This window comes from Callospermophilus lateralis, chromosome 2 (assembly GCF_048772815.1).
Source record: "Callospermophilus lateralis isolate mCalLat2 chromosome 2, mCalLat2.hap1, whole genome shotgun sequence".
Classification (NCBI taxonomy): domain Eukaryota; kingdom Metazoa; phylum Chordata; class Mammalia; order Rodentia; family Sciuridae; genus Callospermophilus; species Callospermophilus lateralis.
The window spans coordinates 34,410,371-34,423,111 of NC_135306.1; the positions used below are offsets into that span (position 1 = coordinate 34,410,371).

Below are 12,741 nucleotides of genomic sequence, written 5' to 3' on the forward strand. Positions count from 1 at the left end.
TACTTCAAATTTGTGTTCAAAAGCCTCATCTAAATTGTATTCAAAATATTATGTGGAAAGAAATAGCCCTCTAAGAAAATAAATCTTTTCTTGGTGCAAGTACTGAACAGGTAGTTACTCGTTAACAAGTAACTGATAACAGTTCAGGAGAGAGATCTTTCTCTCTTCTTCCAAGTATTGCTTTTCTGCTGACTGCAGAAAGCTGAGGAACATGATCTAACATACTCATCCCTGATCTTGCTTTTGCTAGGTGAAGGGGAGGAACCAGGGTGCTGACAGAAGGGAAGCTCTGAGCTCACAACTGGTCAGGAGTACCAGAAGGACAATGGCACCCCTTTAGTCACCTCTATTAGCCCAAGGTGAGCCACTGAACCACTTATGGCCTGGAGAGAGAACCAGGGCAAAACATTTCTCAAAGGAGTCTTAAATGTCTCCCAGGAGTCTAAGAACAAAATGTAGGGAATGGTTTCAGACTAGGAGAGCCATTCATAAATGTTGAAAGTTATTACTAACATTGATTGAGAATCTATTTCCTAGATCAAGGTCCCATAATGTGGAAAGTGTCAGCATCTCCAATTACAGAGGGGAAAATCAAAACACTGAGAGGTTAAATAGCTTGTCCAAGGTCTACTAGGATTAACTGGTTCAGCTGGGATTAGTTAGAAAGGTACTGAATGTATTTCTTTTGACCTAATATTATTATTTAAAAAGCACATCTAACTGGAGCTTTAGAATTTGCCTTTTATATATTTAAAAATGGAAATGGGGAGGCTGGGGTTGTGGGCTCAGCGATAGAGCTCTCGCCTAGCATGTGCGAGGCCCTGGATTCAATCCTCAGCACCACATAAAAATAAATAAATAAAGATATTGTGTCTAAAAAATATATTTGTATATATATAAATATATATATAAAATAGATTCAAGATTCAGGGATGCAATTTCAGATCAAGTACAGAATACACCTGCCTGTGGTTGGCTGTACAACTAAGGAACTTACTGCCACCTAGTGGCAACCTATGTTGCTACAGTAAGACAGCCAAGAACACCAGGCCTCCTTGGGTGGGTTGAAAACCTGGGAAGGTAATCCATCCAATATCACCCCATATGCGAAGTTTGTTGTCAAAACCAGTGTGACATGAGAATGTATGACTATGTTTTATAGTCGCCTCCATCTTTCTCCCTCATTCCTGCCTATTTGTAATTCTCAAGCTACTAATACAAAGCCTGGCACAGAATAAGTATCCTGTGAATGTTTGTTGAATGAATATAAGTGAGTGCTTTTGACCCATACTTGTTATCACTCAGTATGATTCAGGTCAAGATTAAGCAGCAGTTTATTTGAATACTCTGTATAGTAAACATTTGAATGGGGGCAGGGGACTGGAAGGGGGTCCTTGGGGAAGTGTCCATGGAAGGGAAGGGGCCCCTGGGCAGTTGACCTGCTCATAGGGCAGTGGATGCCCTGAACTTCTGGGTCAAACAGAACACAGCAGCCGTGAGGGCTGTGCACTGACGGGCCAAGAGTTTCACACTCAGGTCATGATAGCCTCTCTCACAGGTCAATTTTGCAGCCTCCACGAACTGGTGGTAGGTATACACCACGTCCCTCAGGTTCCCAGCTGCTTCCCTGTGCCGGGCAGAGCAACGGCTGCAGTCCGTGAACTGGAAGCACAATCCAGCCAGCTGGACCAGGTGCTGGAAGGTGTCACACACAGCACCCTGCATCTCTTCAGGGGACTGGTCCATTCTGATCACATGCTGACAGCTCGAAAGGAGCTTCTGAGAGCCCATGCAGAGGCGGCTCCGGCTTTCTGAAAAGTGCCAGGTGCACTTTTCTGGGGGATGTTTGTTTCCAACCCCCCAGGAAGCTTCTAGGATGTCTTGTAGTTCCAGCAAGTTTTCCATGAGTTGGATGAAGCCCTCAGGGGTACTAGTAGGGGCAGCTTTCAGCTGTCTCAGTGCCCTGGAACAGTACTCAGGCCAGATGTGGCTTTCCCTTGACACTGGTGCTGTGCTGCAGCTGTGAGACCGGGCAGGCCTCCAAGGCAGAGCCATCCTGCTTCCTGCAGAGGGTGGTGAGGTGAGCGGGGCCATGGGGTGTGCCTCAGGGCCCCTGTCTTCTTCCTCTGTGTCAGGCTGTGGGCCACGAAAGCATGTGGCATAGGAGAACTGGCAGCTACACTGTTCCATCCCAATCCTGGGGGCTACTACCTCCTCATTCATGCCTGCAAAACCCAGAGATGTGGCCTTCCCAAGACCGACAGAAACTGCAGGATGGCTTTCTGGGGCAAAGCAGAGGAAAGACTTCTCAGTAGGAAGGCAAATACTAGAACTGCTGTCTTTGCTTTCTGATAGTGAACAATGGTTTGATGCTTCATAGTGGGACTCCTCTTGGCAGGGTTGTGGCTTTGTTAGGGAAGGATTAAAACAGACCTGCTGAGGAGTGTCTCTAAGGGCTGTACTTTCCTCTATGACATGGTTAAGTGACTCTGCCTTGACCCCCTCTGGAGGGAAGGCTGATAGAACAGTCTGCTTCCCAAGTAAAAAATCAGGGTTTAAATCCAACTCTGCCAAGTGTTTTTGTTCTTGGGCCCGCAAGGCTTGGCTTTGGGCTTCTCTGCATTGTCCTTGGGGGTCTTTGGGAATATGTAGTGGGGTCTGCTCAGTGCCTGTCCCAGAAGCTTCCAAGGAGAGGGAGGTAATTGTTTCACCATCTGCAGTACTAACGTCAAGAGCCTGAGAAACAACATTTGACATATCACCTTTCAGGCCACCTGCATTCTCCCCAGATTCCTCCTGAAATAAGTTGGTATCATATTTGATTGTAACTTCACTGTCACTTTCCAAAAATAGTTGCTCCTCTTTTGTAAGGAATGTGGCCATCTCTTTAGAATTCATTCCACATTCATCACTTCTAGGTCCATCTCCAGGAGACAACAAAAGCTCTGTGTATTGGGTGATAGTTTCTTGAATATGATTTGTTAAAAAAGATCCCAATCTCATTGCCAATGGGATGCCTCCCAGCTCCAGTGAGTCTCTTTGAGAGACATTATGTGGCCTTGGGCTGTCTGGGTTGGGGTCTGCACTGGAGAGGGGGAAGGTGCTATTCCCAAGCTCTAGGATGAGTTCCTTGGGGGCACTGCCATCGGAGTCTTGAAATGGAGACAAAATTTGGAAAGGCCTAGACTGAGCAGTCTCTGGGCCAGAGAAACCTGGGTTGGAACCACGAGGAGTGCTTTCTGAGGAACTGTCAACAGTGGCAGCCAAAGAGGCAACCTCAGAATTCTCTTTATTGTTGGGGTCAATCCTGAACCGAATGGCAGAAATAGAACACACTCTAGAGTCAATGACCGACTTGGTTTCCATGGTCTCGGGCTCCATTTCCATGACCCTGGAGGCTGGGTTTTTGCTCTTGGTCTCCCTCAGGGGAGCCAGCAGCCCCAGGGCCTTGGTCTCCAGGAGGCCTGGTTCACCTTGCACGTCCTGCAGGGAGGACACAGTTGGGGAAGGTGCACTGACAGTCAGGTAGGGCTCCCTATCATAGTAGCACACGTCATCCACACTCTCCAGGGAGGCCGATGGCACCAGGGGGAAGGAGACCTGAGACGTGTAGTCAGTCTGCAGAAAGGACCTTCTTTTCCTCAGGGTCCTGGCATACTTCTTTGCTCCTCCCCTTCTACTTGGCTGTATTCCTTCTGGCCTGGGGTGTAGGCCATCATCACAAGTGCAAGTGCTGGCCTTACTCTGCAAGCCTGTGGCACTGGGTTCTATGGCAGAAATGGCTCTGGGTCCTGGGAGTCAAGAAAGAAAAAAAATACATAAAGAGGAGAAAAAGAAAGGTTTATAGAACTTGAGCTCAGGACATGGGCCTGCCTGGATTCAAATCCTGACAGGGCTGTGTATCCTTAGGCAGGTTAAATATTGATCTTCTCAATTTCCTCATCAAAAGATGGGAACAATAATTGTGAAAGACATTCTTTGATTTTTGGTTGTCTAAGATCTGTTTTATTGTCTTTTGGTAAAATCACTTCCCCCCAGGGAATATCCTTTCAGGGGATGACATCTTCCCAATAGTTACAGTCATCTGGAAGAATTACTATTATTAGGGCTGGGGTTGTTTGTAGCTCTGGTAGATTGCTTGCCATGGGAGGCACTGGGTTTGATCTTCAAGCACCACATAAAAATGAATAAGTAAAAAAAAGGTACTGTGTCCATCTACAATTAAAAATCATATTTAAAAAAGAATTATTATCATCATTATTTTATTTTTTTGCAGTGACAGAGATCAAACCCAAGATTTCATGCATGCCAGGAAAGTGCTGTACCACTGATTTATGCCCTACGGCCCTAGAATTATTAATGAAGTTACTCCCACTCAAGTCAAGTGATCAGATTTACAGCCCAGTTAACTCAAATTCTCCAGGATTTCAAACTTGAATACATTGATTAAAAACTAGTAATGCAAGTAAAGCCTATGCTTTCCAGCCATCATCTTCTGATAGCATAGATGAGGAATTCTGCTACTCAAGACTCCTGGGCTGGTTATTGTCCCTGTCTGAGCCCAGTTCCCCAGGCTTCCTGGAAATTCACAAGCTCTTACCTCCTTCTAACACTTTTTCTTGGTGCTCACGTTAACCTGAATCAGTACCAATGATACCAGTCAATGCTGCCATGCAGGTTAGATGAAGCCATGTGTTTTTGTAACTTGCCTGGTGTAAGGCCTATGTCTAATAGGTATTCATGAAAAGGAAGCTGCTCTTTTTGTTATTATGGTCATTTCATGTGTGAGAGGTCTAAAAGAACTTTCTTTTGACAAACAAGGGCCCTAACCTCAGTCACAGGCATGAGGGGTTTTGAGGAAGCTGGGATGGATCTTTCCGAGGGAAAAAGCACTGCTGTGAAGAAGTCTTGGGAATCAGCCAGAAGGAATCAAGATCACAGATCTGCACTTAAGAATCAGAGGAATCATCTACTTAGATGACTTGTTCCCAACCTAGTTGCACAGTGTTAAAAATCTTATCAAATCCCAGGCAATTCCCTAGACCTTTAAATCGGAATCTCTAAAGTTGAATCAAGGAAGGAATCCATAGTTTTAAAACAAGGCCCCTTGGGTGATTCTGATGGCCAGATATGTTGCTGCCTAGGCTACCTGTAGCCACTGATCAAAGGAGTTTCTGAGGCCCAGAGAAGGAAGGACTCCCACAGCAAGTCAAGGCCAGACCAGAACTCAGGAGCAGGAGTCACAGTTCTGGGATCCTGTTGAGGACCTCACTGGCTCCCTCCCTGTGGAAAAAGAAAAGCATCCAGAATGGAACTTAAGTCCCTGGCTAGACTCCTGTGAAAGGGCCTGTCTGACGGTCTCTGTAGCACCCCTACCCTATCCCCAGCTTCATGGCTGGCCCAGTGAAGCAAAGTAGAGGCATGGAAGGCTGTTGTCTGGGCTCTTCAGGGACAGCAGTCTGGCCATAGCTATTCCTTTCTTTGGGGGCAGAGTCAATAACTGAACTCAGACTAGAGGGTGGCCAGTTCATTCATCATTTAGCAACAACTTTCAGGCTCTGTCCAGAGACACAGTGATGAGTGAAAACACACAGTAGCTAGGCTCAAGGAGCTCTCAGTCTTGTGGGAGAACAATACAGAATCATACAAATAAATATACCTCTACAGGCAGGGCTAAGTGCCAGGAAGGAAAGTCCCAAGTGTGAGAGAATATGTGACCAAGATGGGCAGACCTGCTCTAGTTTGGGAAATCTGGGAACCATTTCTTGAGGGAGTGGGCCTCCAGTGAGACCTGATGGAGGGATGGGCGTCAGCAACTGAAGATCAGGGCAGACAGCAGCAGGTACAAAGCCTGGAGGTAGGAATGAGCTTGGTGCTTCTTAAAAATGGCAAAGAGATTTGTGTGTCACGAGTACAGAGAGAGCTCAGGAGTGAGAGAGGCAGAGGTCATGTCACAGAGGGCTTCACAGTGTCCACTCAGGATCTGGCCTGTCTTCTAAGAGCAATGGAAACTGCTGGGGAGCAGGAAGTGGTGTATCAGGGAGCAGCAGGAGAGCACTGGAGCAGAAAGAAGAGGGCTGCAGCACTCCCAGCTCTTAGGAGGTCACCCGGCCTGTGTGCTGTGAGTGTCATGGTGTGTGTGGGGGAGGGGAGAGAGGGAGGGAGAGAGAGAGAGAGAGAGGGAGGGAGGGAGGGAGGGAGAGAGAGAGAGAGAGAGAGAGAGAGAGAGAGAGAGAGAGAGAGAGAGAGAATGAATATACATAGGCATGTATGTCTGGCTCTCAGGTCTAGTTGGAAGCCATTCTGTGTGGATACTGCACACTCTCTATGGAAAAACGTACAAGGAACCTGGCAGAAATGTACCTTCTGGTGTCAGGGTCCCTTGGACCCCAAAAGGCCTTGAGTGCCTCTGAGAGCCTGTCAATTACAGTCATCTTGCTTCAAGGCCTCATTTAAGGTAGCCTCAGGGTCAACAAAGACACAGCTACTTCCTCTGCTGGGTATTTCTGTCAAACCCTTTTCTTTTTTGTAAATTCTGTCAATCCACAGGGCCCAGCACATCTAGCCCCTCTTCCTGGAAGTCTCCCACTGGGGAATGAGTCCCTCCCATCTCTGCTTGCAGACCTGACTGGAAGCCATGATGCTGGTAATTTGGTCCAGGGAACCCAGGTCTACCTTCTTGAAAGTGGACAAGGGCCCCATTTTACTCCTGTGTTGTCTTCTCAGCTTGGCCCCAGCCCTTAGGAGCTGCCTGCTGAGCCTGCAGACCTGCAGGGGGCTCACCTGAGAGCACATCTGGGGGTGTGAGCTTATCAGCTGCATCATAGTACTCCTCATCCGAGCTGCCATCCTCAAAGGCCAGCGGTGGGCGCAGGGGCAGGGCTTCCAGTGTGGAGCTGGGTTGGGGCTCAGTCCAGCCCTGCTGGCTCCAGGCTGGCAGGATAACCCCCTGCCTGGAAGTTGTGCTCTCTGAACTGTCACTCAGGTGGCTGGCTGGGGAGACGCTGGAACACAGGCTGTAGTAGTTGTCCCGGCTGCCCTCATACAGCCTGGGGTCCAACCTGCCCACACTCAATTCTGGCCCCCAGCTGCAGTTCTCAGAAGCTAGCCGTTGGGAACACTCCATCTTCTGGCACTGAGCACTGGCACTCTGGGCCAGGTCCAGGAGACAGAGGAAGCCATTGGTCTCAATCCTGTTCCTGTCCTCTAGGCTGTCAGAATCAAGATCTTCCGAGAAGCCTGATGAGCCAAAGCGGAAGAAGTCAGACCTGCTGGAGGAGCAGGCATCTAAGTCATCCTCTTCCAGGGCATCCATGGACTCGCTGGAGCCACTGGTCCTGCAGCCGCGGCTCTCGGTGTTGGCTGAGTCGGATGCTTCAGACTCGGCACTGTCTGTGGTGCTGCCAGCCCCGCAAGTGCTCACACCCCTCCTGGCCAGCTCGGGAGTGGGGCTGTTCCCAGGAAGCTGGTCCTCTTTGACAGACAATCTGCAGGGGCTCAGCTTCACCAGGCATCTGTCCGAGAGAGGCTCCAGCACACAGTCCACTTCAGAGGACTCCTCTGAGTCACTGCAGGCCCTGGACTCATAGCCTGTAACACAAGGGACTAGGGTTACAAAACAGCCTCCAGGACTGGCAGATGGCTGTGAGTCCTCCTGCCTCATCCAGTCAGAAGGGAAAACAGAGGTCTGGAAGTGGACGGGGCTTAAATCCCACTTTACTGACTGACACAGGATCCCCAATCCCAAGTTTCCCCACACTGTTGGGCTAACTGTGCCCCACATCTGTCTGAGCCACCCAAGAAGAGATGATTAACCCTTACTCTCTTCTAAAGAGGCCTGTCTGTTCTGTCTGTGGAAACATGTTGACTATTGAATTAGATTTTACTTTGCCATGAGCAGCAGTACCCAGCTTGCCAAGCCGCTCCTCATATCTTACCTCTGTCCTTTTTGAGCATCAAAACCATATGGGGAATCATATTTAAAGCACAAAAAACATCTTTAGTCCTACTCCTGATGCACTTAGTCAAACTCTACGGAACGGAGCCTGAGAATCTATTTTTAGCAACTTCATGGGGATTCTGAGGCTGCTAGGCTGGTACTATCCTTAAGCCTGGACTTGGGGACCCATTGGTGCTATGGGCCCTTCAGGACAGTGAAAATTCATCTAGCTGCAGGTAACTACATGGTGGGAATAAGGGAAGGGACATTGAGCCAGGTCTCTGGTCTTTCCCCCAGTGATCTTTTCTAAAACTTCTCTCTGGTCACGTCTTACCCTGCCCTCTCATGAAAGGGCTAAAGCTCTCCCACAGGAGTTAAAGATTCTCACATATGGACTTGCTGCCCCTGTCACAGGATGGACCTGACCCCTTGCCCTCCTCAGCAGCTCCTTGCTCTCCCTCACAGTTGAGTCACCTGCCTTCCAGGATAGCCCTCTTTCACAGTTCAGTCACCCTTCTCACAGTATGGCTTTGACCCTCCTCAACATCTTCCTCACCCACACCCTATCATGGTTTGGATAGATTTTAAATGTCTCCCCACAAGTGTTCAAAGCTTGGTCTCCAGTTGGTGATGCCACTGGGAGGCAGAGGAACTTCAGGAGGTGGAGCCTGGTTGGAGGCAGTAGGTCATATAGTCTGACCTTTCGCAGTCTGCCCTGACACCTCTTCCACAGTCCGTTGCTTGCCTCACATTATGGCTTTGGTCTATCCTCAGGCTTGCTTGTCACACCCCCTCACAGTATGAACTGACCCCTCCTCAGCAGCCTGGTGGCCTGCTGCAGACTTCCTCATCACGTTCCAGCTGCACCCAGAACTTCTCATAGACCACAGCCTTGTCTGGTGTTCCCACCTCCACGTTCCCTCTGCTCAGATGATTGTTCCTCCTTTTTTACCTGGTAACTCCAACATGTTCTTCAAGACCTATTTCAGGTACTGCCCCCTCCAGAATTTATATATCAATTCTAAACCATTTTATAGAAGGGGCTTGAACATCTGTGGATCTGGGTATCCCAGGGGGTTCTGGAACCCATCCCCCAAAGATAACATGGGATGACTGCATTTTACTATTATCTATTCTCTTGAGGTGATTTACACCTATTTTACCCACGTGGAGGAAATATTGTATAAGGTGTTCTACTGAGCACCTCGTCCCACCTCCATATTCCCTGATATCGTGTGGGGCACTTGAAATTGGCATGGTGAGAGTGTTTATACCATGTTTAATATACATTAAGCAACTGTTTCAAGTCAGGCTGTTTTCCCCCTGTTTTTTTCCCTGAAGCCAACATTGAGTCTGGGCAGGTTGGACCCCAGGCTGAATGAAGGCAACCTGGACAACTATCACAGCCTGTGTTCCAGCATCTCCCCAGCCAGCCACCTGAGTGACAACTGTTAAACATTTATCAGCACACCACTGGAAAGTGCTGCAGGAACAGAACAGTGCTGACCCGAAAGCCTGCTGGAAGCTGGAGGCTGGAAGCTGGCCCAGAGCCTGCCTCCCACCTGCCCTCCAATTCTCCACTCCTTACAGGACACCACCCCTAGTCTCTTTTGTCTCCAGCTATCATTCCTAAACTCAAGGCTGAGAATTTCTATTATCATTCAAGAGAATGCAAAAGAGTGCAGAGGCCTGGAGAGGAACTAGGCCATCTACTTTCTGAACACATGACACTTCCTTTTGCTGAGAAATGATGACAAAATGCAGTGGATCTTAGGGATGATTTCAGGAACTACTACAGAGAATCAGAGCATTAGCATTCCTTGGCTTAGGAGAATTTTAGGTACACAGAAAACTGTTTACTTGGGAATAAATGGAGAAATATCTTCATCACCTTGAGTGGATGTCTGGGTTCCATTCAATCCACCGCCTCCCTTTGGGCTGCCCTTACCTACAAGGTTGGGGAAATGGGCCTGTCCTTTCTGGGGGAAAACTCAGCATCTCACCTTCTTCAGCAGACACCCGGTGCACTTGTTTCTTTCCAGGCCAGAGGAAAATGGAGGTAACTGGGTCGACAAACAGCCTGTAGTACCCAGCAATCAGGCAGGCTAGATCTTTTGCACTGTTGGATTCTAGCAGCAATGTTAGAACCTTTGAAGGCAAAGAGAACTCTTGCTTAGAAAAGGGCAAGGGAAACAAGGCCATGTAGGGCCAAAGAGAAACACCAAGTGAACCCAGCCATGGTTCACTGACAGGCCTCATATTTGTATCAATCAGGCTCTAACTGACTGTATGTGTACACAATTGCCCCTGCCCAGTGGGGTTTCCCACCAAATCTATACTATATCTCTTTTCTTTATCCTCCACCCCAGCCCTGGCTCCACCCAGCACATTCATACAATGGGGCCCCTTTGAGACCTGACCTAGAAAAAGAAACAGGCAAGAAAAAGTAGCAGAATGAGGGAGAGGGCAATGAGAAGAATACAGCACAATTCTTGAGCATATTGGATTAAATCAAAAGAGGGAAGTGTAAGTGTCAGACCTTCCGAGAGGCTCAGGAGGTACCTTGAACTAATTATCCATTTTAGTTTCTACCTCTCAAAACTCTTGGGCAGCCATTCTGGTCCCATGCAATTGATCAAATCCTCTGGTGTTCCCATCTACCTTTTCAGAAACCAACAAACTTTGGGTTCATAACTTTCCATCATGAAAGCACATGATCCATCTCAGTTTATATAAAAATAAACAAACTCTTCTACTCTCCTTCCTCCCTTCTTTCCACCCTCCCTCCCTCCCTCTGCAATCTCTTCCCAGCAGCTATAACTATAAGAAATAAATCTATTTCTTATTGTAAAGCAAACAAAAATACTTTTAGGACCTTCTCCCCAGGCTAATGTGCCCTGTTCACCCCTTGCCATTAAATGGGATAGGATGGATAATCCATCCTTATAAGCAGATGTTGATTTTGTTACTGTTCAAAATTCATATAAATAATCCTAGAATAATTTAGCCCCAAATTCCAGAAGCTGAATTCAGAATCTCTTCCCCTGTATTACCTTAATGTCCTGAAGGTACACTCTGACCATGCTCACTTTCTCAGACTCTTCTGTCAGCTCTACACGGCTGATGTTGGCAAACTCTGCCAATGAGGACATGATGTTGAGTTTACTATTGATAATTTGGCTAATCCCATACTTGGCTCCAACTAGAATGGCAATGTAGGATTCTCTATCCTGTAACTGCAAAAGGGAGGAAGGGGGATTAGTTTCCATTCACAAGCTAGTGAAAATACAGTCCTCATTCAAGAAATGAGATCTCCATCTGCATCCTCCTTGATTCCTATTTTAGGCCCTCAGCATGACTTTCTAAAATTATTTCTGAATATAGCCAGGTTAAAATTTTTTTTAGGTGGGTGTGATGATGCATGCCTGTAATCCCACAGCTCAAGAGGTTGAAGCAGGAGGATTGTGAGTTCAAACCCAGCCTTAGCAACTTATCAAGGCACTAAGCAACTCAGCCAAACCCTGTTTCTAAATAAAATATTAAAAAGAGCTGGGGGCAGGATATGGCTCAGTAGTTAAGCACCCCTGGGTTTTATCCTTGATGATAAAACAAACAAACAAAATTGTCTCCCATAAAACCCCTTCTAGTTAGAGGACTATTACCTGCTCCATAAACACAATCTATTCTTTCTTTATTTTTTTTATAGATGGACACAATATCTTTATTTGTTCATTTATTTTTATATGGTGCTGAGGATTGAATCCAGTGCCTCACACGTGTGAGTCAGGCACTCTACCACTGAGCCACAACCCCAGCCCATGTACTTTCTACCCTTATGCCTGTTTTCATGCTATGTCCTTTTCTAGGAATATCTTCTCTGCCATTGTTACCTAATGAAATCCTAGCCCTCCTTTAAAAAGTTTGCATCAAAACATATTGTCTACAGAGAGCTTCTACTTGGTCTCAGCCTCCACCTAGAACAGCCCCTTTTCCTCCATATTCTCCATGTTCCCATGGTACTTTCTCTGGGCTTCTCTGATCAAACTGGGTATGTATGGCTTGTCCTAATTATTGCTATTCAAATTTTGTATTCATGGTAAGGTCCCTGACAAGAGGGTCTATATCTACTTATACTTGTAGGTATCCAGCAAGCACCCTGAGCCATTCTCTGTGACTGGGCTGCTTTCCCCATTACCAGTTCTTTCCTTTTTTTTTTTTTTTTTTTTTTTAGAGAGAGAGAGAGAGAGAGAGAGAGAGAGAGAGAGAATTTTAATATTTATTTTTTAGTTTTCGGCGGACACAACACAACATCTCTGCATGTGGTGCTGAGGATTGAACCTGGGCCGCACGCATGCCAGGCGAGCACGCTACCGCTTGAGCCACATCCCCAGCCCACCAGTTCTTTCCTTAAATAAGAAAGGTAAAGAGAGACTGGAGACAGAACTCCAGCCCTTGGAAACTTTGGGAAGTTTTTCTTATACCTTTGAAAGCTTCCTTTCTGCAATCTAGACTTTTCCCCACCTTTTGGGGCCTCTACTTACACAAAACCTCCATCTATTTCCCTGCTTTTCCTAACTACTTGGCACTCTTCTTTTCTCTCAAAAACATTGATTCTCTTTCCATCTACGTTGTTCAGTCAGCTGTCTGATTAAATAGATTCATCACTGAAAATAACTGAGAGGTACAATAAATTCTCTAAAAAAAATTTCGTTGATATTAAAAGAAAACAATAGCACACAAACAAAAAATAAGCAAAAACACTCTGATGGCAAGTTGGCTTTGTTCTGGAGAGTTCTGGGGCT

At 46.9% G+C, this 12,741-nt stretch overlaps 1 protein-coding gene across 2 annotated transcripts in view; it reads right to left on the minus strand.

Moving 5' to 3' along the window:
• Positions 1-1,443: 1,443 nt before the first annotated feature.
• Positions 1,444-12,741, minus strand: part of Frmpd1 (FERM and PDZ domain containing 1) — a 49,026-nt gene continuing 37,728 nt past the window's right edge. Inside the window, exons 12-15 of one of the 2 annotated variants that reach the window (XM_076843264.2) lie at positions 10,993-11,175; positions 9,943-10,087; positions 6,784-7,590; positions 1,444-3,791 (exon numbers count right to left, since the gene is read on the minus strand). In XM_076843264.2, the coding sequence (XP_076699379.1) occupies positions 1,444-3,791; positions 6,784-7,590; positions 9,943-10,087; positions 10,993-11,175 (3,483 nt within the window). Of the gene's footprint in view, positions 3,792-6,768; positions 7,591-9,942; positions 10,088-10,992; positions 11,176-12,741 lie in introns of both variants that reach the window. The other variant, XM_076843262.2, reaches the window with a different exon arrangement.